General features: G+C 45.9%; 1 protein-coding gene across 1 annotated transcript in view; it reads left to right on the top strand.

The window, feature by feature from the left end:
- Window positions 1-25,988, top strand: part of LOC147696853 (disks large homolog 2-like) — a 1,652,766-nt gene that overhangs the window by 121,038 nt on the left and 1,505,740 nt on the right. The window contains exon 2 of the mRNA XM_086936079.1: window positions 23,476-23,640. Coding sequence (XP_086792205.1) covers window positions 23,476-23,640 — 165 coding nt within the window. The remainder of the gene's footprint in view (window positions 1-23,475; window positions 23,641-25,988) is intronic.

Raw genomic sequence — 25,988 nt, 5'->3', positions numbered from 1 at the left:
GGTGTTAACCTGGGCAGCTATGGAAATTCACAAGGGCATATTATCAAGCCCATTAATGCCCGCCCGCCACCCATTTCCCCCCCGCCATATTACTATGGCGGGGGAGACCGCGGCGGACGTAAACACCGTCCGCCGCTTTTCCGCCCCGGTCGCCTTGCGGCCGGGGCGGAAAATGTTTAATATGGTGGAGCTGTCTATGAGACACCACAAGCCATAGTATAAGAAACTGATGTGGGAGCACACTGCTTCACCTCCCAGCAGAGTCGCCCCTCAGCATCATGGTAGATGCAGTTCGGTCCGTCAAGCGAGTACACTTGGAAAGTTTCTTGAGTGTTTCACCAGGTGGGTGCAGATTAGTGCTGGCCATCTCTGGACACGTATTTCTGGATTATTATCCGTCATCAGCAGAAATTAGGCAAAATTATTTGGGGTTGCTGAGCAGGCTGCCGTATTCTTGGACCGCAGTATCTCTCCAGGCGCGCAGGTGCCTCTCCACGAGCTTGTCAGCCATATTATGATGGGCTTGCTGATGGGCATGCTGACATGCTTTTCCGTGGCGGCAATGCTGACACGGAAAGGCATGTGGAGACTCCCTGCGGGGGCCCGTGGCGGGCCCCCTGGGAGTCCGGGGGTGGGGGGTTCACATGGGGGTACCTATGGTACCCCACCGCATTTCAAAGTGCAACATGGCAGGCACCGCGCGGTGCCTGTCATGTTGTGCTTTTAAATGCACAACGTGCATTTTTACCATTGCAGCGGGCAGCACTTTCAGCACTGCCCGCCGCAATGGTAAAAATACAGGATGCGCCCGCCAGTGTGGTGGGCGCATCCTAATGCCCAAGGCGGGACCGTCGCTCCTATGGCGGGCGGGCCCATTCTGCACGAGGATGGCGGGCAGGCAAAGTCCGCCTGCCATCCTGGGGCCCTTGGGGCCCAAGTGTCCTAACTAGTACCATACAGCTTGCATGCAGGTCTTTGATGACGGTTCCTAGGTCTATGTGCTATATTACGATTGTAACCTATGAACTGCAAGTAACAAAATGAACACTGTGCCAAAAGCTGTTACCCTCCGAGCTATCCTCATAAAATACAGTTCTGTAATCTGCAAGGTACGCTTTCTTTGCAGCCGGCATATTAATCCTCTTTATGCTGAGTCAAAACTGCCACTAGACAAAACGTCGATCTCTTTCCAGCAGGAACATTAATCACTAGAATTATCTTGAAATTTGTATTGCTGCCTGACAACAACGGCTGGACACACAATGAACTCCGCAGCAGGTACTTTTAAAGCCATAAGTTATTCCTAAACACAGCGCCCCCCCTCCCAAGCTCAGTGGCAGGTGCGGCTGCACCGGCTGCACTGCCCTAAAGCCTGTAAATACACACTGCCTGAAGATACTGATCCCAAGTGGTAGCAGTAACAATGGCTAAGTGAGTCAGAGTTATCAGGCAATTGAAAGTATTATAAAGTAGTTTTTGTACTGGATGAGTTTCCTTCTAATACAAAACCTATGCTTTAAAACACATGCGCACCCGTGCATTATGGTGCAAAAGGGTGTGCGCAGTCGCGTAGCTAGGGGGGGGGGGGCGGTCCGCCCCAGGCGGCACAATTTTTGAGGCGGCAGTGGTCGTGCAGCACTGAGGCCCGTTCCGGCCGGGCCCGGCGCTTGTAATTTATTTTGGGAATTGAAAAGTTGTTGGCACAGTTGTCCCAACTCCCAAACCCAAATAAATTATTAAGGCGGCCTCCTCCAGTGCTACGGTGCGCCTCCCCGCCGGCCTAACTCGTTTTTTTGCCACTTGCAGGCTCCGACGGTCTGTTGTTGACTTGGCTGGCTCCTCCCCTGTCCAGCAAGGGCCGTCAATCAGTTGTGGCACGCGGTAGCGCTACCAATGACGGCCCTGCAATGGACATTTGGCCAGCCCTCCCCTCGCATCGCGATAGGTGACGCATTACGCGCACCACTACACTCTTGTCGTTGTGAGGAGTAGAGAGTCGCCGGCGGGCAGTGCTGAGCTTTTACAATTATGAAGAGTTGAGGTGAGAGACTGCATAATTCTAATTACCAGCATAGCTGCCAAGGTTTCAGATTAGTATGTGTGACATTTTTATAATATCAGTGTAATTATGAGTGACATTTCCACAGCAATGAGTGACGCTTTCTCTTGAGCAAAATCAAGCAATGAAGTCGAGGGAAAAACAAATATCAGAAATGTGCTATGCAACCTGTAAAACTAGTTATCATTGGGAAGATAATTGTTTTCACTGATAGATGGTTTCTGGTTTATTTCGTTATACAGAAAAGGTTTATTCGGAGAGCAACGGGGTGTCTGTGTAAGGCAACACAGCAACTTAGAGCTTGAGCCCGTGAAGGAAATACGTATACTTGTAACGTCTGGTCCTGGAGCCTGAACCCCTATGGGTGTGACTGTGTTGTTGGGAAGGAACGATGCTGATGTGGAGGTCCTGCAATCTGTGTGCAGCTGCAGCAACAAGTGCACCGTCGGTTAGTGGGGAGGTGATGCTGCCGTGCGTGGTCCTGGGACACTTTCCTGTGCTTGTGAAAGATACTTCCAAGATTCTGGGCCAGGCTTACTTTATTAGCACTGGCGCATGCACGAAAGGAGGTGGGGGGTGTAATCAGCTGTGCAGATGATCACCCTTCACATTCAAAATGAATTTTGCGCTAGAAGTTAAAAAAAAGTGATATCTCAATAGATCATGAAAGTGGTTGGCAGAGTTTTATTTTTTTGTTGTGACCATATGTGAGCAAAGTTTGGAATTTGTTTTGATTATACGTGGGCATGTGTTTATGTCATGATTGTGCGACTAGAGGGTTGCTCTTATCTTCTTGTCATGACCCACAATGCCTAGCACGCAGTGAGGTGGAGGAGGAGTTGTGTGAATAAGACATGCAACATACAAAAGTAATTAACTGACAGCCAGTGCTTTAAGGAGCCTGATACCATTAAGTGTTAAGTATGTGCACTTCTTTAGTTAGTAAGGGAGAGTACTTGCTCTTCTGTGTGGGTCAATGCTATGAATGAGAAAGTACCAACATTTCCCAGATTTAGACAGTTATTTGGAGATGGGTAGTGCCAGCACTTGCACATTTCCAATTGAAGCACTGCTCGTGGTATGTCATACTTTCTAATATATTCAAGGCAGAGATTTACATGGATGGTCAATGTTATAGGCAGTGCAGCTGGGGGAGCAGGAGAACACATGTTGTGTGGATGCACCACCCAGCGCAGAGCGGTGCTGTGTGCACCTATGTCAATAAAGGGAGATAATTGGAGAAGGCCCAGCCAGTAATCCAGGTGGTAAACTGCACAAGTGATTAATATTGCCAAATAAAAGAAAAGATGCAAAATGGGCAAAAAGAAAGTTGGCAAAATGGACAGTAGCCGTGCGAGGGAAGAAATTAAGTAACAAGTAAAGTTATGGACTTTTCGTAGAATAAAACACAATAATTAAAAGGACTATTTTCTATCTATTCGTGATAGGCCAATGGAAAATATTTAGAGCAGGAAATCACACCCCAAACCCTCTCATGCTCTCAAAGACTAACAGATGCGGGAGATCCCTAGTCCAGTCAATACTACGTGTCTCGGACATCTTTCAAGTGCTCACCGTCCTTTTTCCCGAGCACCCCCCTCCCCCCCCCCCCCCCCAAGGGGCGGCCTACTGAGGGCTAGCCCCGGGCGCCACAAGCTCTAGCTACGCCCCTGCGTTGGCACAGGGCAGCCAAAAGTGTGCCAGCACTGGAGAAGAGAAAACAAATGCACCATATCTTAATAGATGTGGTTTATTTTTCGTCTCTCCATTTCACCCAAGTCTGTGTACCAACCCTGGATGCAGTTCAGCCTTGCACCAAGTATTAATACATATGGGCCTGGTTAATTTGTTGGTGGCTCACATAATACCCATTTAAAGAGATTGGTTATCTTCTTGAAGAGAACAGTAATTTTAGAGTGCAATCTACAAAACAGTTAGAAACACAACAGAAGAACTTTATCAAACATGAAAATCTAGTTGGTCGTGCTCCTTTGAAAGACATTTCCACGTGTCGCAAGAGTAAAGACGATGATGAGAAGGCTTTTGCTGCCATCTAGTGGTTGAAACTATGCCTGGCTTATTTCGGGGAACGGAATAGGTAAAAATGAATGTCTTTTACTGATAACGTTTTATCTTTAACTTTGCCTAGATTTTACGATCATGGTATTGCTCAATCTCTTTCTTAAACAGGTAATTAGAGTTCGATAGGTGCCAGAGATGATAGAGTACATACTTAGATAAAAGAAATTGTGCCTCTGAGAGAAGAATAATCGATACTAGCATAATATCCTGATGAGAAAAATAGAGAAGAAAACGAGGGAAAAGACTCAAATGTAGAAGGGAGAAAAGAGAGAAACATGTATGCACCCTGCAGAAAGTGTCAGCCATCTGTTTTACGGGTGGCATAATGTTTGTGTTGGCTTGATTTTTTGTAGGTAGAGTTCTAGTTTTGACCATAATAGACGGGAAGATCTGATGTTGAAATTACTGTTGCGTAAGCTGTTGTCAGCACCTCTTACGAAGCAAATCCAAGACCACCATGTGGGATTCAAATTGTTACTATAGTTTTTTCCAGGTCGCTAGAAGGGTTTTTGCATCATTGGTGAGAAATACATCCCCAAGGTAAGGATCTCACAAATCTAAAAGTGCAGTGGAGGAACGAGTGTGAGGTCCTAAAGCAACAATTGTATGGTTTAGAGTGAAGTTAGTATTACCAACCTTATCAAGGGCCTCTTCTATCCTCGCCCAGAAAGGTCTAATGTGCTTGCAATAAAATAGTATATGGTCTAAATGTCTCGGGGGAAAAGTTACAATGACAGCCACAGTCAGAGTCTATTAGTCCTTATGTATGTAGTCATGCAGGGGACAAAAAAGATCCAGGGGCAGATTGACAATAACTGGCGTATCCCTGCATATCAGCAGGGATGCGTCAGTTATTTTGCGTCACAGCAGACAACTCTTGCGCCACCATGGACGTGCCGCATTTACAATGCGGCGCACAATGGCACAAGAACAGACAGATGCATGAGGCTTCTGATGCCGTAAAGGTGACGCAGTGCTGGAGCCGTGTCGCAAGCGCGACGCAACTCCAGCACTGCTCGGGGGCGCCCTATTCTAGCTGTGCTGCGTCACTCCTTACGCCTGCTACAAGCAGGCGGAAGGTTTTGATGCAGCGGGGTCGGAAAAGTGACTGAGTCAAATCTTGTAGATTTCACTCAGCCACTTTTCCAAGGTGTTTCTGCGCCGGAACGCCCCCCCCCCCTGTGCCAGAATGCCCACATGAAACCTGGCGCAGGGCTTTACAATTTGACACATCTCCCTAGATGCACTACGTTGTAAATACCCTGCAGCATGGCACTGGCTTCGCGGCACCGCTGCTTCACAAAAGTGACGCAACAGCGGCGCAAAATTGGCATACAGGGCTTGTAAATCTGCCCCCCAGAATTTACATTGGCACAATAAGGGCGTAGGGGGGAGTTAGTGTCGAAAAACCACGCTCCAAATATCATACCAGACAGAAGATGAATTAGCATTAATATTGTCACCAGAACATGATTTCTTCCATTTGTTATGGATATTTTTATTGTGTGGAGTGGACATTTTTGCTGAGTTTTATATGTCAGAGAAACTATGTGGGGTTTATTCACTAGGCGCTCAAGGAAGCGAAGGAAATCTGAGGGAGGAGGTTGTCCAAACTTTCACTGGGCAGATTTCATCTTTATGAATTTGTAGATTTCCTGGGGCTGGGATGTAACTTCTCAGAAATCATAGCAAAATCTTGTGAGTTTTTGGTGTTTCCTAGAACTTTAATAAAAAGGATGCCACGTGACACCCAGTATTCCAAGGATGCCGCAGTGAGATCGATTTTTGTGGATCGAATGAACCATAGTGAGGTTATTTTAGATCTCCTTATTTTATAGGTGAGGCAATTATCTAAGGTTTTTATCGCTGACAGCGTGTCCTTAGTGAACAGGAATGAGTGGGGAGCGTTCAGTTGTTTTATCATTAGGGTACTAATTATGGTTGACTAACTGGACTTCACTAACTTTAGGTGTTGGTGAATACCATGTGTTCAAGCACTTTTGGATTCAAGGTATGGCCTCAGCTCATAACCTCATTGACTCAGGCTGCCCCAAAAAAAGAAAGACCCCACCGTATGTGCAAGTTACGCAAACCTACTGCAAATTGTTTCGCTCAAGTATTGTACCTCTGTGACATGCTTTTAAATGTGTAAGTTATACCACACCTAATTCCAACAATGCCTATTGCACTTCATGCTGTGATACATTTATGGTGTAACTTACAAATTCTGGATGAGTAGACGTACACCTACACCTAGCACAGATCTGTGCGATGGATGTTTACAGTTTTCTTACGTCATTTCCGAAATGCATCCCTCTGGGAAACATCCTTTACAACGCAACTCTTACCATGCAGTGCTTTAACATCGCAACTTTTACAACGCAAACCATTACAACGCATCGCGCTGGGGGGCGCTCTAGGATAGGGAATAGATTTAATTTACTATCCAACACCTTCCCTACTATCCACGGGGACTGGAGTTGGAATAGTAAATTAAACTATGTTATGTTATGTTATGTTATATGATTTTTGTATAGCGCACGGATGCCGCAGCAAAGTGGCGTCCCGGCGCTTTGGAGAATAATAACACAACACGACAGAAAAAGGTGGAAAAGATGGGCCTAGATTGTGGTAAAAAGGAAGGTTTTAAGTGCCTTTCTGAAAGGAAGCAACTCAGGAATGGAGCGCAAAGGGGCAGGCAAAGAGTTCCAGAGAGTAGCCGCCAACACAGAGAAAGAGCGTCCGCCCATCCTAGATTTTTTGAAACGTGGCACAATGGCCAAATTAGATCCAGCAGAGCGAAGAGCTCTGGCGGGGACATAGTGCTGGATAGTCTGTGCAAGGATGGGAGGGGAGGCTGCTTTGAGAATCTTAAAAGTTAAGCAAAGAGCTTTAAACTTAATTCTCTGCCCCACCGGCAGCCAATGGAGATCCTGGATAGTCCGACGGGCCGAGACAAACTTCGGAAGGCCAACAAGCATCCTAGCTGCCGCATTCTGAACTCTCTGAAGACGAGATAGCTCGGCTTGGTTAAGGCCCAGAAACAGGGAGCTAGCATAATCTAGTCTGGTAAGAACCAGGGCTTGGACAATAATCTGTCTGGTCTCCGCATCGAAGAACTTAAAGATTGGCCGGAGACACTGCAGGGTACCAAAACAGGTGCCGGCCACACGTTTTGTGTGGGAAGTGAAGGAGAGCTTATGGTCGAACCACACCCCAAGGTTTCTAACCTCAGTCACAGGGGAAGGAACGGGGCCAAGATCAGAAGGCCACCACTGATCTCCCCATAATTCACTTTCCTTACCAAAAATAATGACCTCGGTCTTAGAGGCATTAAGTTGGAGCCAATTGTTCGCCATCCAGCCGGCCACAGCTTTTAGAGCTGACTGAAAGGTGGGGGCATCCATGTTGGAGTCGCCATTAAGTGCCACTGCCAACTGCGTGTCATCGGCGTATGACACTAAGGAGAGACCAAAACTGTGGGCTACCTCCGCTAATGGCTGAACATATAAGTTAAACAAGGTAGGGCTCAGGGCCGACCCTTGGGGAACACCCTGGAGTATGGGGCGAGAAGCAGAAACAAAAGGGGGTGTGGAAACCTTGAAGGCTCGATCCTTAAGAAAGGAGCGAAACCACTCAAGTGCCACCTCTCCAACTCCTGCTTCCATCAGGCGATGTAAGAGAATCTGGTGAGACACCGTATCGAAGGCGGCACTGAGATCCAAAAGGATCAGGGCCGCCGTCTGACCCAGATCCAACAGATGCCTGATGTGTTCCACCACAGCCTGGAGGGCAGTTTCTGTGCTGTGGCCTGCACGAAACCCATTTTGGGAATTGTCCAATATATTTGCTTCCTGCAGGTGAGAAGATAGAATAGCATTAGCATGAGCTTCTGCTAATTTAGCTGGCCAAGGAAGAAGGGAAATAGGTCGGTAGTGTTCGGGCTTGGTAGGATCAAGGGCGGATTTTTTAAGAATAGGAATAACCGTCGCCTGTTTCCAAGCTTTAGGAACACTGCCCGTGCTGAAGGACAAATTAATAAGGCCATGAAGAGCAGGGAAGCAGCCTTCAGCGAATTCCCGGAATTGAAAGGGTCTCATGGGGTCGTCCGGGGAGCCGGATTTAACTTTAGTCGTCAAGGCAGAGAATTCATCCAAGGTCGGACTAGGAATAATCAGTAATGGTTTATGAACCAGTGCCGTAGGGCTAGTCTCCGCAATAGGAAGCTGGGCGAATGACTTATAGATAGCCTCCACCTTTTCGACAAAAAATGAGGCTAAGTCCTCACAGTGCGTCATAGAGGGTTGGAGGGCAGCAGTATCAGTCCTTTTACTAGTAAGGTCCTTACACACCCTGAAAATGACCTTGGTGGGGTTGGTGCTGTTCTTGATCTCCTGAGAGTAAAAAGCCGCCCTGGCCGTACATATGGCCCGATGATACACTCTAGTGCAAGCCCTATAGGCTGCCTTGAGGTCAGTATCATACGTTTTGCGCCACGCGCGTTCTGCCTTTTTACAGGAGATTTTGAGTGTTTTGAGGGAATCATTATACCAGGGGTTAGAAGGGCTAGATCTGGTCTTACTCCACTTAGCCGGAATAAGTAAATCTAATGCGTTATTTAGCCACTCGCAGAAGCTGTCATAGCCGCGGGAAACTTCAGTGGGGGGTAGGGGATGAAATTTCATCAGGAGCTGATGGAAATGCTCAAAATTTAAGTTTCTCCAAGGGCGTCTAAGACTGGCTGAGGGATTGTTTTTAGGAAGGGAGCAGGAGGTTGTAATACGAAATTCAATGAGATGGTGGTCAGTCCATGCCATGGGTCTGGGATGGAGCACTGAGATATTCGTAGAAAGATTCGTCAAAACAGGATCCAATAGGTGGCCGCCTGTGTGAGTAGGGGATTGTACCATTTGGATCAGTTGGAATGCCTCAAGATCAGCCAACAAGCTATGGATCGAGTTGGAAAGTGGCGCGTCCATATGCAGGTTGAGGTCGCCGATGATCGTAAAGTTGGCAGTCTTTAAAGCTAAGGAGGAAATTACCTCTGGAAGGCTTTGACGAAAAGCGGCGTCAGGCCCAGGAGGTCTGTAAATTAGAAGTCCCGTAAAGGTGAAATGGGGATTCACTGAGATGTTAAATAGAGCACTCTCGCAACCTGCTATGGTGATAGGTTTCCAGACGCAGGGGTAGCAAGTTTTTACCGCAACTGCAATACCTTCACCTCTGGCCTTGCGAGGGAGAGAGTGCATAATGTAGCCCGCAGGAAGGGCTAGATTAATGACCGCCATGGACTGGTCGTGCAGCCAAGTTTCCGTAAAGAAGAAAATGTCCGGATTGTCATCAGAAATCAGCGAGAGGACTTCTTGGGAGTGACAAGACAGTGATCTAACATTCACTTTCCAGCACCCCTCAACACTATGCGTTGTAAAGGCATGCGTTGTAAAACTTGCGATGTAAAAGCATGCGATGTAAAAGCATGCGTTGTGATGTCAAACATCTATAGCTTGTGTTTTTTCTTTACATGGAAAGCAGTATGTCCATGTGGTAGCTTCCCTTCCCCAAAAACACATCTGCATTTTTAGGTCGAGCATCAGCACACATGCGTTGTCTGTAAGACCTATTGCCTTCACTACAAACATGTAATCTCTGCCTGCTGCGTACCATAGGTTGATTTGTGTGTCCCTCTGCTTTGCTGGCTCCTCAATGGCTGGTGCTCACCATACATAATTTCTGGTTTTTGGTGGGGAGCACTGGCCAACTACAGTTTTCTTACTCTGTAAGCGTTTATGTGTCCTTTTGAGGACTACTTCTTTCATATCCAGTCTGGCTCGTGTTACATTGTGAGTTCCGCAACATGGCGCCCGCTTAACGGGGTGCAGCGTTCATAACTTTCTATGCTACTCATATCTATAACTTTTCTATCTTCACGGGCGCCACACTTCAAGTTTCACAAAAACCAAAACGAGCACCACTATTGCCAATTATTCATGAAAGGGTTTAGGAAGACCTACTGAACTAAACAGTAACTCTCAGGACACTTTTTGTCCAGAATCAATCAAATGACTTTAATCAGATTATTTTTTTAAACACATTTTTTGAAAAAAATTCACATTAAATAGAAAAACATATTCACTCCACATTAGACTTACAATAACAATTCTCGCATTCTCAATCTCTCATTCACGCATTCATCCAAACTGTACTGCACAACAGAAAAAAGACTTTACATCAGTTAATACAGGGTCATTATTTACATCAGTTAACACAACAAACCAGCATCGGAAATTATTTTTACAATGTAAAGCAAGAATTAAAATTTTTGCCACACAATCCTAATGCTGTATGAGGAGGAAGGTCTACGCGTTTCATAACCCCTAATTTGGGGGAAATCTCGTCAGGACCACGTAGCTCAAAGGTGCCCGTTTTTCTTGACTGGGAAAGGCTTCGCTCTCAATGGTAGTCTATAATTCATAGGGAGTGAAACTTTGTATTGTGGCGTGTGCACGATCCAGCGTTTGGATGGTGAAGGGCGGTCACGTTTTTCCGCCTTAAGCTCAATCAATGTGGCAAAAACGTTTAACACGCCAGACAGCCTCCGTGTCTTTCTTCTGAAGAAAGACACGGAGGCTGTCTGGCGTGTTGAACGTTTTTGCCACATTGATTGAGCTTAAGGCGGAAAAACGTGACCGCCCTTCACCATCCAAACGCTGGATCGTGCACACGCCACAATACAAAGTTTCACTCCCTATGAATTATAGACTACCATTGAGAGCGAAGCCTTTCCCAGTCAAGAAAAACGGGCACCTTTGAGCTACGTGGTCCTGACGAGATTTCCCCCAAATTAGGGGTTATCAAAGCGCGTAGACCTTCCTCCTCATACAGCATTAGGATTGTGTTGCAAAAATTTTAATTCTTGCTTTACATTGTAAAAATAATTTCCGATGCTGGTTTGTTGTGTTAACTGATGTAAATAATGACCCTGTATTAACTGATGTAAAGTCTTTTTTCTGTTGTGCAGTATAGTTTGGATGAATGCGTGAATGAGAGATTGAGAATGCGAGAATTGTTATTGTAAGTCTAATGTGGAGTGAATATGTTTTTCTATTTAATGTGAATTTTTTTCAAAAAATGTGTTAAAAAAAATAATCTGATTAAAGTCATTTGATTGATTCTGGACAAAAAGTGTCCTGAGAGTTACTGTTTAGTTCAGTAGGTCTTCCTAAACCCTTTCATGAATAATTGGCAATAGTGGTGCTCGTTTTGGTTTTTGCGATTAGTAGTGAGGCTTGGCCTTATTGCCCGTGAGCCCAGACCCAGTGTTGGTTACGACACTTCAAGTTTCAACATGGCGCCTGCTTTCATTTAATTTTAATGGCGCTCGCTTTCACGTCCGTTTAGTAGTGCACTCTTTCATGTCAGTTTCGTGCTTGTTCTTTTCTACACTATTTTTTAACTTTTACATATTTGCCCACTCTTTAAATTTGAATTACTTCGCAGGCGCCTGCTTTCACTTTTAAAAACTGTGCGTGACACGTGCGTCCACTGTAAAATATTAAGCGTGAAGGACACCTTCCCTTTTACATCTTAGCACGATGCCCGCCTTCACTTTTAAATACTCTTAAATACTCTTAGCCTCCAAGGCATTCAGGTTTAACTGGCGTTCTATTCAAAGATGGCTGTCAGCTTTGCTGCCTCTTAATCAGCCCCCTTGCTTAGAAATCCAAGTTGCCCTTAAGGTGCCAGAAGGGGAAGCGAGAACTGCTGGGTCTTTTCTTAACATTCACAGTAAGGTTTTTTCAGTTATTTGTTGGTTTCATGTGTTTTTTTGTTTTGTTATCACCATGGCACCCGCTTCACGGGCCAACATGCTCATGACTTAAATATGCACGGGCGCCACACTTTATATTTTAGCACGGTGCCCACTTTTTACAGAAAAATCATTTACTAGGCTACAACAGAATCACCTTGCCACAATCGCAACTACTGCATAAATCACAACTCTACGGAGCGTTAAAAGTGTGAGATCGCATTCCCGCATATCGAAGGTCCTTCACAAGTGTGCTGGCTGATTCTTTTGAATGTACCGTGCCTCTTAAATACAAAAGGTGAATACATGTGGACTCTTCACCACATTTCCTGGGTCACTTTGTATTTACCACTTAACCCCTTAAGTGCGCCCGCCGGCCAACGGCCGTCGCCAGTGTAATGCCCAGCACAAGTCAGCAGTCTAGTGCTGAAGCCTGTATTCACACTGAACACCCACCCACCACTGATGTCACTGGTCATGTGACACAGGATCAATAAAAGAGGCCGAGCGCACGTGCTCTGGGCCAGTTACACCATACCTCCAGTGTGTCCTGCGTCAGTGCATGAGTGCTTGCCAGCATGAGGGCCTAGGGCCCACCACAGCCCTTTACAATGGCGACGAGGGTAGCTGTGCCCATGCGTGCCAGCTAAAAGAAACATCAAGGAAAAGGGAAGAGGAGAGCTGCTTGCATCGACAGCACAACCCCTTTGAAGCGTGCCAGCCGCTGAGAGGCCCACGGGGCGTGTGTCGAACCTCGGGCCTGAAAGGAAAAGAAAAGGTGACCGGGAGCTCACCCCGCACCTCTGCAGCCTGCCGTAGCCCGCCCTGCCGAGGCGGTGCCCCGAGAAAGACGAAGAAGCCATCGCGGTGCCCACCCGCATGAGAACAGGCCCGTCGGCCGAAGGTGAGTCACAAACTGTAAAGCACCCAAAAGCGGAGCCCACCCGCCATAGACTATGAGCGCTGACTCGCCAGATACGTCCAATTAATGAAGCAAGGCTCACGGAGACCACCCGCGGCCTGCCTGCAGTGACGCGGCGTCGGCCGCTATTGCCCCGTAATTAAGACAAGACCAGCGGAGCCCACCCGCGGCCTGCCTACAGCGACGCAGCGTCAGCCACAACTGCCCCGTAATGAAGCAAAGCTCGCGGAGCCCACCCGCGGCCTGCCTGCAGCATCCCCCGCCGCGCGTGTGAAGTGCAGTGGCGGGGTGAGTGAACTTCAAAAGGACCGCCGCGCAGCGTGTGCAGAAGCCCTACACAAACGGAGGCCACCCGCGATGGAAAATGCCCTTCATAAACTCAGCAGTCTGTGCAAGCCCTACTAATCACTCCCCAGCCCTGCGCAGCTTGTAAACTGAGAGGCGGCTGCGGGCGGGAGTAACAAGGAGAGTCAGTGGAGCATCACCACCAACACCCCCTACCTGCGCAGCCCCTGAAAAGAAAGAGACCTGCAGGAGAGCGCCATGTGCGTAACTGAGAGTGGACCCCCGCTTCACACTGATGTCCCTACGTGCCGTGAGCGAGCATCCAGTGTTCAAGGCTGCCGCCCGTGTCTCACTTCTCAGCCGGTCATCCACCCTGAAGAAGGCGTTTTGCCGCCTGACTGCGCAAGCCTCCCAAGCCCCACCAGGCGGTAACACAGCCGCCCCTGCAGAGGAGCCCCCACTTGCTGAACTCTAGCAAGATGAAGGAAAGCAGCCTCGCATATCTGAATTAGCCTACAGTGCCACCTAGTGGCCGTTGACCCACACTTCTCCCAGCACATTCGGTCTCGCAGAGAGATGCTAGGATGTCGCCACCACAGTGTCCAAGAGAAGGCATTCGGTTTGAACTCTGAACCAGTAGGTGAAAGCAGCCCGTTTTTCTACACGCTTTTAGTGTGTCGTCCCCATGCAGCAGCCTACAAGATAAGGGCATGACTCTCAGTGAACAACTATAAAACCACACAGACACACTCCCCAGAGCTCACACATTTGTTACAATGAGGGGTGAGAGTGCACAGTCAATATAGGGAGCACAACACTAGAAATAAGAACCCCACAAGTGAGGCAGAAAAGGCAGCACTGTCATCTAGCGCCACTGCACTCGCACACGCAAAAGGAAGTGAGAGGTCACGGCAGCCCTGCACTAGTGACCCCAAGCGCGCCAAAGCAAAGCAGACTCCCAGCAGAGGACAACAGGCTGGTAAGCGCCAATAGGAGAAGCCAAATGAATAGCAGCGCAAGACTGGCGCAAGGACGTCACACAGCATCAATAAAGCTAGAAGAGACTATGAAGGGCAGCAACCTGCCCGCCGTCACGTCCAAAGAAGTCTACAAGCCATCACACCGCCGAGGAAGAGAAAAGGTAAATGCGCAGCAGAGCGCCAGAAGCACAGAAGAGCATGAAGACAACCTCAAGAAAGCGCCAGAAACCCCAGAAGCGCGTCAGGAGTGCATCAACTCCACGCAGGACATTCCAAAGAATCGCAACCAACAACGCAAAGAAGAAGCACGACCAAAAGAAGATCCATGGAGTGGTGACGCAACCCTCCAGAAGCAACCACCCAAGAAGCATCTACGCCACGCCAGAAGAGAAGACAGCGATGCCTGGTGGCCACAGGCCATCGCTGCAGCAGAATGGCGAAAGTAGGAACACCCCCACACAAACCAATGATGGTTCTAGAACCCAGCACCAGGAAGTGCGAAAGCGCATGACGCAAATGCGCAGCAGTGCGGCCAGCACTAGCCCAAAGCAGCAAGTCACAAAGAAGATACGAAGAGCGCACCCAGTTGCGCACCAAAGCAATCAAACAGAGATGAAAAGAAGATGGTTGCGCAGTCAACCCGTAGCATTGAAGAATCCACACAACAGCAACAGGACCACTCAGCATGGTCACCAAGCACCAAGAAGCTCAGCACCACGAAGCTTACCTGCCAGACCTCGGCAGAAGGGACCAGCACGAGGTCCAAGAAGTTCGGACAAGGCGCGGTCCGAGGACCTGGACCCACGAACTTCAACCACACAAAGTAACGAAAGCGATAGGAAGAAGATGTGAAGGTCGTGACGCCAACCCTGGAAGAGAGTGACAAGAAGACAGTGTCCTAGGACTAGGACAAGACCAGGAAGACACGTGCAGAGTGCGCGCGCTGCATGGGGAAGCCTGGCCAGAGAAGATAAAGAAAAGGGGACCAGGGTACGTCGCGAGAAGAGGAGAAGAGAAGAAGAAAGATCGGAGTGGCATGCCGCCACCGAAGAAAGGAAGAAAAGAAGAAAGAAGTAATCAGAGTGGCACGACTGTCAGGTTAAGAAGAAGGAAGAAAGAACAGAGTGGCCGCCGCCACTAAGAAAAGAAGAAAGAAGCCACCCCTGCGGAAAGAAGGAAAGGGACAGGCACTGGAACACCTGAGTGCAATGGAAGACAAGCCTGGCAAGAGCACCGGCAGCGCAGAACAAAGACAACCACCTACGAGCCGTCCATCCACATGGCGATCGCAGAAGAGAGCAAGATAGACTGTTGGCGACACCCACCTCTGGGGTTTGAGCGGAAGTTTGGATGGCGAGACTACTCAGGCCTCTGGAAGTTGAGGACCTGACCTACCTCGCACCAGCCCGTGGCAAACCAGAATCAGAGACCTCGAGGGACTCTGGTGGCAGCAAGTCTCGCACGAGAGACAGACCTACTGAAGCACGTCTGCAGGACCCAAGAGGATGAAAGCCTCGCGAGCAATGAAGAGAGTCGACAACTCAACCTTCAGGTGGAACTAGGACACGACGGTGAGGCTCGTGGAGCGCCCTGCTCACGGCCCGAAGGCTATGGTAGAGCAACGCGACCAAAAACACCAGTCCAGTGGAAACCTGGCAAAGAGGTCCTCCCGGACATCTTGTGGCAGAAGAAAACCGGCGAGAGGGGGATCCTAGTGAGAGGGATGTTCGCACCTACTCTTTTCACCTGCCAAGAAACACACTGAAGCCTGCCCGGAAACATCACGCAACCAGCATGGAGAGAAGAAGCCGGAAGACTAACAACAACGATGTCATCCATCTCTCTTTAACTATTCGTCACCAAGAGAGCAAAGCAAAATGCAGGGCTGAGAACAGCGGACAGACAGCACAGGAAAAAAGAATGAACCCGCCGAACAACTGCGGATCGTGCCGCCAAGAACTGTTAACACGAGAACCATACTGCCTGCGGCTTGCAAGCAGCCAAAAAGACTAGTTTTGAAAGCGCAAGTCCAATGTTATTTTCTGTGTTTTCTTTCCCCCACAGGTTTTTGGACTTTTCTGTTTGGTTTGATTTTTTCAACCAATTTGGGAAGGGATGTAATGCCCAGCACAAGTCAGCAGTCTAGTGCTGAAGCATGTATTCACACTGAACACCCACCCACCACTGATGTCACTGGTCATGTGACACAGGATCAATAAAAGAGGCCGAGCGCACGTGCTCTGGGCCAGTTGCACCATACCTCCAGTGTGTCCTGCGTCAGTGCATGAGTGCTTGCCAGCATGAGGGCCTAGGGCCCGCCACAGCCCTTTACAGCCAGCACTACCTCCGTAGTGCTCGCGACGCCCCACTGATTAAAATTGCCGTACAGCGGCGGAAATCGTGCTGCGGTTAAACTAAATATTATCTTTGCTAACTGTCTCACATCTACCGCTCTGGTCAAGTTTGCCTTCTGTTACAACGTTTAACTACATTACGTAATCTTTGCACTCGTGCATTTATAAAGGCTAACTATGCAGCAGCAATCAGTGCACCAATTACTTGGTCTAAAGTAAAGTTTTGCTTCCTGGCAAACAATAAACCCTACTGCTCTTACCTCATAATGGTAAATGATACATTTTTCACATGCAAGGTTTAAAGACTGAATGTAAGGGTTGACGATGACCCGACTGCTAGCGTTCAACATGCGAAACTCGTTGCTTCGGAGCCTCAGCAAACAATTTCGAGGGCGCCTGAAGGTTGCACGTTTCTGCACTTGTTCTGAAGTAGACTATCACTACATGCTGCTCAGTGTGCCTTTTTATACAAATGTATCTGAAACTGCTTGCATGGCGGACTCAGTCACTGTAATAGTCTCTAAAAATAAAGGGACATCATGTTTTCTTTAAAAGGAAGACTACTTTTTATATTTACTTATTTTTACACACACTGCATGAAAACTGTGGTCATTTCAATTAATCTACAAATAAGTATTCAAGGGGTGAGTGTGTCGCATATTTTACCTCTGCAAAGGAGGATACGTTAAGTTGTATTTTTTAGGGTGTCCTAAGATAACGGTCTTTAAAATGTAAGGCAGGCAACCAGATCTCCCTGCTTGATGAGTGGCATCAATCCATCAACTCTGACCTAAATGCAAAGTTGTGCTTGTTTGGGCTTGTTAAGTGTCTAACATTTCACTTAGAAATAATTGCATTTCTCATGCTCACTCTAGTCCCATATTATAAATCAACTGAGCTCCTCAGTGTGGTTGTTAGACCTCTGATACGTCTCGTTTAAATGAAATGCTGAAGGCGTCTGTCCTTGCTGATTAAATGATCACATGGTGCAAGCTGCTCTGGTGCTAGTACATGATGAAAGGAAATGCCATAGTGCAGTATAAAGCTGGACTGGTCAACTTTCTTTTGCTTATTGCTATATTTGAGTGCTAAACTGGTACTAATGATGTCCAACTAATGCCCAGACAGTGATACCAAGTTTAAAAATGTCAGCATAATGGAGTAATACTTTTACAAAATATGCCACACTATGCTGCATAGTTTGACTTTTCGTGCCACATAATTTACTCAACCCTCCAGCATAATTTGGCCCTAACCTGCAGCATAATTCCAGTGGCCCTGGCTATTTCCTTGTTCAACACACAATCAGTACTCAGAAGTGTATCCTGTGTTTCTCAAGAATGGCTTGGAGTTCACATCTGCAAATATTTAGGGCACTGTAGATTATCTGCAAACTTTTCTGTCACTATAATTAGTTGGGGAGATGTTAGCTTTCAACATTTTCTCTCCATGCCACACACGTGTTCCATAGGTTGCGTCTCCTTAGGTGTAGATCCATGTTGTGTTGCACTTGAGTTAAGACCCGTCTTTGAACGTGGTGAACAGCTGTGATGACATAATATTGACAGTGCTCTGGAATATATGAACTTCATCACAGAATAGTCCTTGAGTGCTTACTTTTCACTTATAGGGGCTTTGTATGTTGAGCTCTTTTCTTCTACAGGATGATTTTGAGTTTGTGCTCTGACGTTTGTCACTTACATCACAGTGAGTTTGTGTACATATTCATAATCAATGACGTTGACTTATTATAGTAAATGTGGATGATGTGACTTGTGATACCTGCCTTTGGGAGGCGTTGGCCTTGTTCATGGATAGAAATCCCTTTATTTTCTTTGGAGAATTGCCAGAGTTATATGGATACAGCAAAGGCGTCAGGGCGCTTTACAATAGCACTGTAACATTAAACAAGCATTTCCAGTGCAATTGGTCTTTCATTACTGAAAGTTTGAGCTATTAGCGTTGCATTATTTGCATTGCATTGCAAATGCTTGTTTTACCGTGTGGCTGAACTACTTCCACATGGTTCATTTAGGGGAAGGTTTAGAGCTGCAGAGATGTAGGAAGGGCATTGTTGGTATCAACAACCACCCACATCTAAGCGCGCTGTGATTGTTCACTCATTTACACAGGAGGGATGAGTAATAAACAGGAGGGTGTTCCGGCACTTAAATGGGCAAGAAGGAAGGGATGGCAGTGGTAAAGAGGTGCCCTTTTCTCTCCTGTTCTTCTCATTGGCGCAGGACACTCCCTTTATACAAGTTACCCTTTATGCCATCACCTCCATGAAATTTATTGGGATCTGTCAAGATCAAAACCTCTCCATAAAAGATAGAAACAGGGGTGGACAAGTTGCGCAATATTTTACTGTTATTCACTAAATATTTCACCCTTTTCTGGACACACAATCCAGTGAAGCGCCCATAAGAATTTACATAACGAGGAGGAAAGGTGAAGGGGAGCAGGTAAAATAGGAAGAGAGAGGGGGAGAAAACAAGAGTGCACCCAATAAAAGAGTGCACCCCAATACAAGGTCTTGGCTTCAGCAATGGAACTCATACAATCAAAAACACAGTGAAGCTGAAATTCTCCTTTAGAGGCACAACACAAGAATAGGGAGGAAAGCCATTGAATCAGGAACAAGTAACTCAAAGAAGAAAGCCATTGAGCCAAGATCAAGGAGCCAACCCAAAGTCCACTCGATGCCTGTATTCTTTACATTAGGTCTGTTTGCCAAAAAGAGAGAGCAAGAGCTGTGAGGAAGACCTAAAAATAGCCACTTAGAGAAAAACTGCTGAAACTTTCCACCTTGAATCCCTGCACTTTGTCAGATTTATTTCAGAAATCTTTGGCCTTATTTTTCATTTTCCTTGCCAGTGCGTTGCTATGTAGTTTCTGTCACTTTCTTGCATAATACTTTTTAGCTTTTTCAAATGGAGTCCCAATATACACTATCGCTTCCCAAATGTGAACTGTACAATTTTACATGATTTTCTTTAATTAGCAGAATTTCACACCTAGGTAACGCAGATGTGCTTTCCATCTGCTACCGACTGTGGAGCGCGCTGTGCCTTTTTCAGAAATACACTTTTTGCATTTATGTAAAACTCATATCTGAAATAATGCATGTATCGTGTTTCTTTGCATTTTGTATTGCAAAGTAAATAGGTGGCCAGGATGGGCAGCAATTGAAGTCTTGACTCTAATATATAATTGACTTCGACGAAGATGGCTCTTTGGACCTCTAATGATAGAGGACCAATGTGTATTTGTATGTGTGTGGAATGCTCTAGTGCAGCTCTTTTGTTAGCACAGAGGACTTTTTATAACGGGTTTACAGTCTCCATCTGAATCAAACCCTCTGCTGCTGTCACTTTAATGCTTGCTTCTTGGTATCAGTGCTGCTGAGTGTATGTGCAGAAGTTAATATCCAGAGTGGCCACAGTTTTATGACTTCAACAACTTGAAGTTCACTTCAAGTTGTTCAACTTTTGAAGTTTACAAAGAGGCTAAACTTAAAAAAAAAATAAAACGAATGAAAAAAAACGCTACATTAGGATTTTGAAGAATAAAACTCGTGTAAAATGCTACTTTTAGCAAATAATTATTTGGTAAATAAGGCTTGTTCACAGGTAAAATTGTGCTAAGTACAAATATTTTGTAGCATTAAATGTGACCAAGTTGTGAGTTTATGAAACAATCAGAGAGAGAGAGAGGGTGTAAGGCACTCTTATTCCCCCGGGTTACGTTTGCAAAACAAAAGAAGAGTGTCATATGCAAAGGTGTCTATGTAAAGACACAGAGGCAAAGACTGTGAAAAAGGATTGTAGAAAGATACCCTCTTGTTGACACATTGGAAACCTTCAAGAGTTTTGTGGGAAGCCCTCACTCACCAACCTGGTTGGTGACATGCTTCATCATCGGGCCCACCAGGAGAAGCCGAATGCCTCCCTGGTGTGCTACAACGCCAGATTACTGTGGAGCTGGATTTTGTGACAGTTGATGTGAAAAGTGATGTTAAAAATGTCTAATGCTGTACCACTCAAAATGATTTATTTACTGGTCAGTTTAGACATGGTTAAAAAAGAATATGTGTGGAAAAAATTACCACAAATTATGATCGGAGTTTCCACTTAAAGTGGGGTCAACATGTTTCTGCCCTTTCTAAGTGTAAGAATTACGTGGGCATTCGTCAGGACCGTGTAGCGTGTACCTCGGCGGTATGGGCGCGCTAAGGCCCACCCTACCAAAGGACTTGAAAGTTAAAAACTGTTTTATGTGTAAAAAAGGGTGAAAAACAGAACACAAACCACAAGTTGTGGGATTTACCTCCACTCAGAGGAACCTGTATAGTTTGCGTAGTAAAAGATCCACGCCCCATGGGTCTCGGGAGGGGGGTGGAGGCGAAAATGGCACACCGCCCGCAACGCCTGGCACCCGCTTGGCACCTAGCTTCTCCTGCTCCGGACCCCGTGGATCCACCCCCCTCCAGGTTGGTGAGTGAGGGATTCCCACAAAACCCTTGAAGGTTTCCAATGTGTCAACAAGAGGGTATCTTTCTACAAACCTTTTTCACAGTCTTTGCCTCTGTGTCTTTACATAGACACCTTTGCATATGACACTCTTCTTTTGTTTTGCACAAGTTGTGAGTTTCCCATAACTAGACGAGCAGCATTTTTATTTCACATGCCTGATGGTGCCTTCGTTTGGTAATTATTTTTTTTTTAAACGTAAAAATATTCTTGCCAGTGTATGCATATATCAGTTATATTTAAGTGTGTTAAAAAGAATCATGTTCTGTCAATCAAATGCATTTTATGGCGGCTCAACATTTGTGTTCCAAACGTTAATTCCTAGCACTATTCCAAGCTGTTCTTTTCTCCGTTTGTGTCGTGTGTGTTTGTTTTGCTCCAAACCACACCCGCCATATTAGGATCCAATCTACGAAAGCATATATGAGACTAATGCACTTTGAATGTAGTGTGCAAATTACTAGTTTTAATAGGGAAACGAAAACCTTTGGGATTCACAACATATTAACTTACAATTTTGACATGGGAAGTTGGACACATTGATACACCTATGTGCATGTTAATACTCACTAACTATATCATAGTCCATTGCCATTCTAGCCCTCCTTGGAAGTATAGGAAGGAGTATAACTGTATCTAGGGTGGAAATGGAAACAGGACACCCATAACATGGGTAATAATTTACCAGAAGGGGCTTCTTTATGGGAAAAATACTTCCCACATGGATAAAAAAGAAAAAGTCATTAAGTGCAAATGTACTGTTTAGGGATTTGTGGATTTAAAAATATGACCATGAATACTTTTTATTCAAACATGGAATCCTCAAAATAATTCCAGGAGTCCCATGGACCCACTGAGACAGTCACAGCTTCTACAGTTTACTCCTGAAAGCCTTTGTTAATTGAGAAGCAGTAGGAAATGTCCTATTGACGTCAAAATAAACACACAGGAATAAACTTCCAACTGAGGTTTATGGATCAGTACCCAAATTATTTTACAGATATGTTATATATTAAACAGCAACGCTCCCCCACCAATGCTTGGCCCAACTGTGTATTCTCCTTTCTACTCGACGATACTGGACCCAATTTCAGGTTTTTCACCAAGTGAAAAAAAACTGATTTGATTTTAACCTTCAACTTACCCTCCTGCAGTTGGTGTCAATTAAAGAAATCAACTGAATGCCATGTAAAGATCCTTCTACCTTATCATAAAAGGATTTAAAATGTTGGTGTGAAAATATAGAGCCACGACAAGCAGACTATAGTAACATTGCAGTGCTCTCACAAACTCAATATCTTGTTCATGTGGTAGAACAGACATGAAAGTGTAGATGGAAACATGTATGAAAAATACATTTGGCCCAGTAAATAAAATAAGTATCTATTGAGTAAGCCTGGGCAGTGAACTCCCCTCCACCCGCTGAGTTTGCAGAGTTTTCCACACTCTGTGTTACACGGAGCTCACATAGTTCGGAAAAGTTTATTCCTCGCTCGCGCTCGTCAGCATCAAGTTGGCGATCACGAGCGAAGAAAATTCACCTCCTGGTGAGATTTTTCCTCATTCACCCTCATCAACGTCAAGTTGGCAAGTGCGAGGGAAATCAACCCTCCAGCGAGATTTCTAAGTGCGGGCGGTTTGTTTTCTCTATGCGAGTGGCTGCGTATGCTCACCACGGCTCATGTTGAGAATCCACCCGTTCGCATTGAGAAAGCTGCTGCTCGAGTAGAAAATCTACTTGAGTGGCAGAAAGGAAGCAGGACCCGCTTGCGCTGTGCATGGTGACGTTCAGGGTAATTTTACAGCATGGACAAACCCCCGGCTCTGAAAATGACAGCGAACTGCATTTTCTCACACACTCCGCCGCTTGCGGAGCTCCACGTAGCATGGTGGAGTTTTTTTTGCACTTCTGCGAACTCCGCCCAGGCTTACTATTAAGGAAAGTATTTAGAGTGTCCCCAATTAAGAATATTGTGACGTCTTCTAACCCAATTCAGATGTGACCATATAATATGTATCAATTGAGCAATTTCTGCGACATTTCCTCCAGAACAGGAAGCACATTTTTGAAACAATTTCTATGGGTGTCATGTAGGAACAGTAGCTACTACTCATGGCATTTTGTTTACTATGCGTTTACTATGCCTTGCTATCCCTGGTTTAGTGGCCACATAGAGCCATGCTTAGCTTCTTAGATATAATTCTATGTTTTTATCATAGTTGCCCATCTCACAGTGGCAAATAGGAGGTTATTAGGTGTGAGGGAGAGAATCCTCTGGAAGAAGTGTTAAACAGAAGAGAGGCATCACTTCTGCTATCCCTGTAATTTAGTTGAATACATTTGCATGCTTGTGGTGGCTACTTTTGTCACCTTTACATGTTTTAGCCTCTGCCACCAAACACTGTTATTGCAGGTAATGTGTGATTCCAATTCTGTTTTTCTCCTTCCCACAGAAGTATCAATACCAAGATGATGATAATCATCCGCATGATCATACATTGCCTCGATTAACCCATGAAGTGCAAGGTCCGGAGCTTGTGCATGTGTCAGAAAAAAACTTATCCCAAATAGAGAATGTGCATGGATATGTTCTCCAGTCTCACATATCACCTTTAAAGGTAAGCGGCTTGCAATGAGAGCGTTGTGTTCCTGGTGTTTTTGTTGAAATCAGCAGATACAGCTCTTTTTGAACTGTGTAATGTTCAGCAGTAATTACTTTATACCTAGTGCTTAATTTGTAAAAATCAAAAACAAAAAGTGCCAGGACCCTTTTCAGGAGGCCACTGTTGCTTGCACCACATATTTGCCTGCCCGTACTGCCAATGACTTTACCATCACAACTACTAACCATCACAGTCCCACAAGTGTGACAGTTCAGAATATTCCAGGACCCCGAAGCTATAAGAATGGCTATGGCAGCAGGTATTAGTCACTTTTAATGTATATTGGATTAATAAACAACTATTGTTGTGTTTATCTTTAACCTCATAAGTGCTGCGCCCGTCCAACGGCCGACGGCACCACTACCTCGGGAGTGCTGCCGTCGGCCGTTGGACGTTCCAACTGCACCTGCGCAATGGAACGTTCAGCACTGGAGCTGGACGTTCCATAGCTGCTAAGGTGTTAAAGTAGACAAACAGTGCCACCATGGGTCAGGCTGTCATCAGTGCTGGTGTTGACAATTAAGAGTTGTTGTTCAGCACTGGAAACCACATGCTCAAATTGAGCACTGTTTCTACCTTTGTAATTACCCCATAATAATTACTCTTGCCATGCATTGCATGTTAACATGTTTAGTATTTGCACTTATCACATTACAATAATCTTTTTAATCTTCTCTGGGTTTATAAAATGCGAAGATGTTGATGTTTTTAATTGCTGATATATTCCAACAAGGGCATGCACAAATATGGAAAGAGAATTGTGCCATGTTTCTATGGGCCTCATTTACAAGAAAGTGTTGCAGTGTGGCACCACAAGCCCTTTGACTACGCCACGCTGCGGCACTTTCGAAGGACAGGGATGCGTCATATCTACAAAGATATGACGGATCCTTTGCTCTCCCCTGCGCTGGCACACTATTAGTTGCCATGCGCAACGCAGGCACCCTTGCACCATGGTACAAGTATGCCTGCATCATAAGGATGATTGTTTACATGCACGTCCCTTCCTGCACATAAAGAATCCGAAATTAATTTTTTTAATGATTGTTTATGTGTAGAAAGCAACACCTTCCTCCATATAAACAATCCTAAGAGGTGATTTCCTCGTTCTATGTGTGCTGCAGAATGCAGCACGCATAGAAAGAAAAATAAAACTAGGAGAAATTAATACATTCCTCCTCATTGCGCCTCCCTACGCCTCCCCTGGGGAGGCGTTGCATTTAGACACATTTCTAGGTTTACGATTTCCTGTAAATCTGGAAATGTGTCTGGTTCCATGGCTGTTGGGTGAGAACACCCACAACATGCCCATTGAACATCCTTTTTACGCAAAGTGCTGCGTGTAAAGAAACTGTATTTACAAGGACAGGGCAGCCACACAGGGTAGCTTTTACTGTCCTTGTAAATATGCGGCAGCAAAATGTGCAACATGTGCGTCAAAAAAAGGCATGCACCGGCGGCGCAAGGAGCTTGTAAAGAAGCTCCCAAGTAACCTGCTGCATGCCCCACAAGCTTGCAGAGTTAAACCAGGGCACTGACAGTGGAAGCATAGAAAGAGGCAGATTGCATTCCAGTGTGCAATTGTGCATGTCTGTGTTTACAACAGCAAGCTTGCAATAAAGACTTTGTCAAATCCTATTTGTTTTTCCCAGGGAGACACTGTAAGTGCCAAGTGTGTGCTTTGACTTGGGTCTTGTCCCATCAGACTTGAGCTTCACTTCAAAGATAAGGCTCAACAAAGCAATAACTGGCCTGGGTTGCTTGCATTCCTGTTCAGAGGGTATACAGTTCAGGGCGTACTGTTCCTATTAGTGCTGGACCAAAGCTGATTGGCATATGGTTGGCCTCTGTTGCTAGTGAAAGAGCAAGAAAAAGAAAATAAATAATAGATTGGAATGCAGTCCAAACCAGTGTTTGAGGTCAATGCAGGTGCCCCACTCATGACTTCCTTGCTTTTCGCAGTGGTTAAAACTGTGGTCACTGCTGTGGTCCATACCTCCATAACAGCAGCTGTGTTACCTGCTGTGGTGGCAGCAGTTGTCACTGCTTTTGCTTTGTCTTTAGTGGCAGCTGTTGGCAGTTGTTGTTGCTGCTGGAGTACATACCATGATGTCAAATGGGGTCCCATCTGTGGCTACTGTTGCTGCGTAGGTTTTAGTAACTGTTGGCAGCCATTGTTTTTGCTGGAGTTGGCTGCTGTGGCTTCTGTTGTGGACATGTTGGTTGCAACCAATGTTTGTGTTTTGATCCCTGCTGTGGTAGCAGTTGTCATTATTTCTGTGGCTCTGCTGTTCTGGCAGATG

This window comes from Lissotriton vulgaris, chromosome 8 (assembly GCF_964263255.1).
Source record: "Lissotriton vulgaris chromosome 8, aLisVul1.2, whole genome shotgun sequence".
NCBI classification, from domain to species: Eukaryota; Metazoa; Chordata; class Amphibia; order Caudata; family Salamandridae; genus Lissotriton; species Lissotriton vulgaris.
Note: the sequence above shows the minus strand (reverse complement) of the source record. Positions and strands in the feature narration are given on the sequence as shown.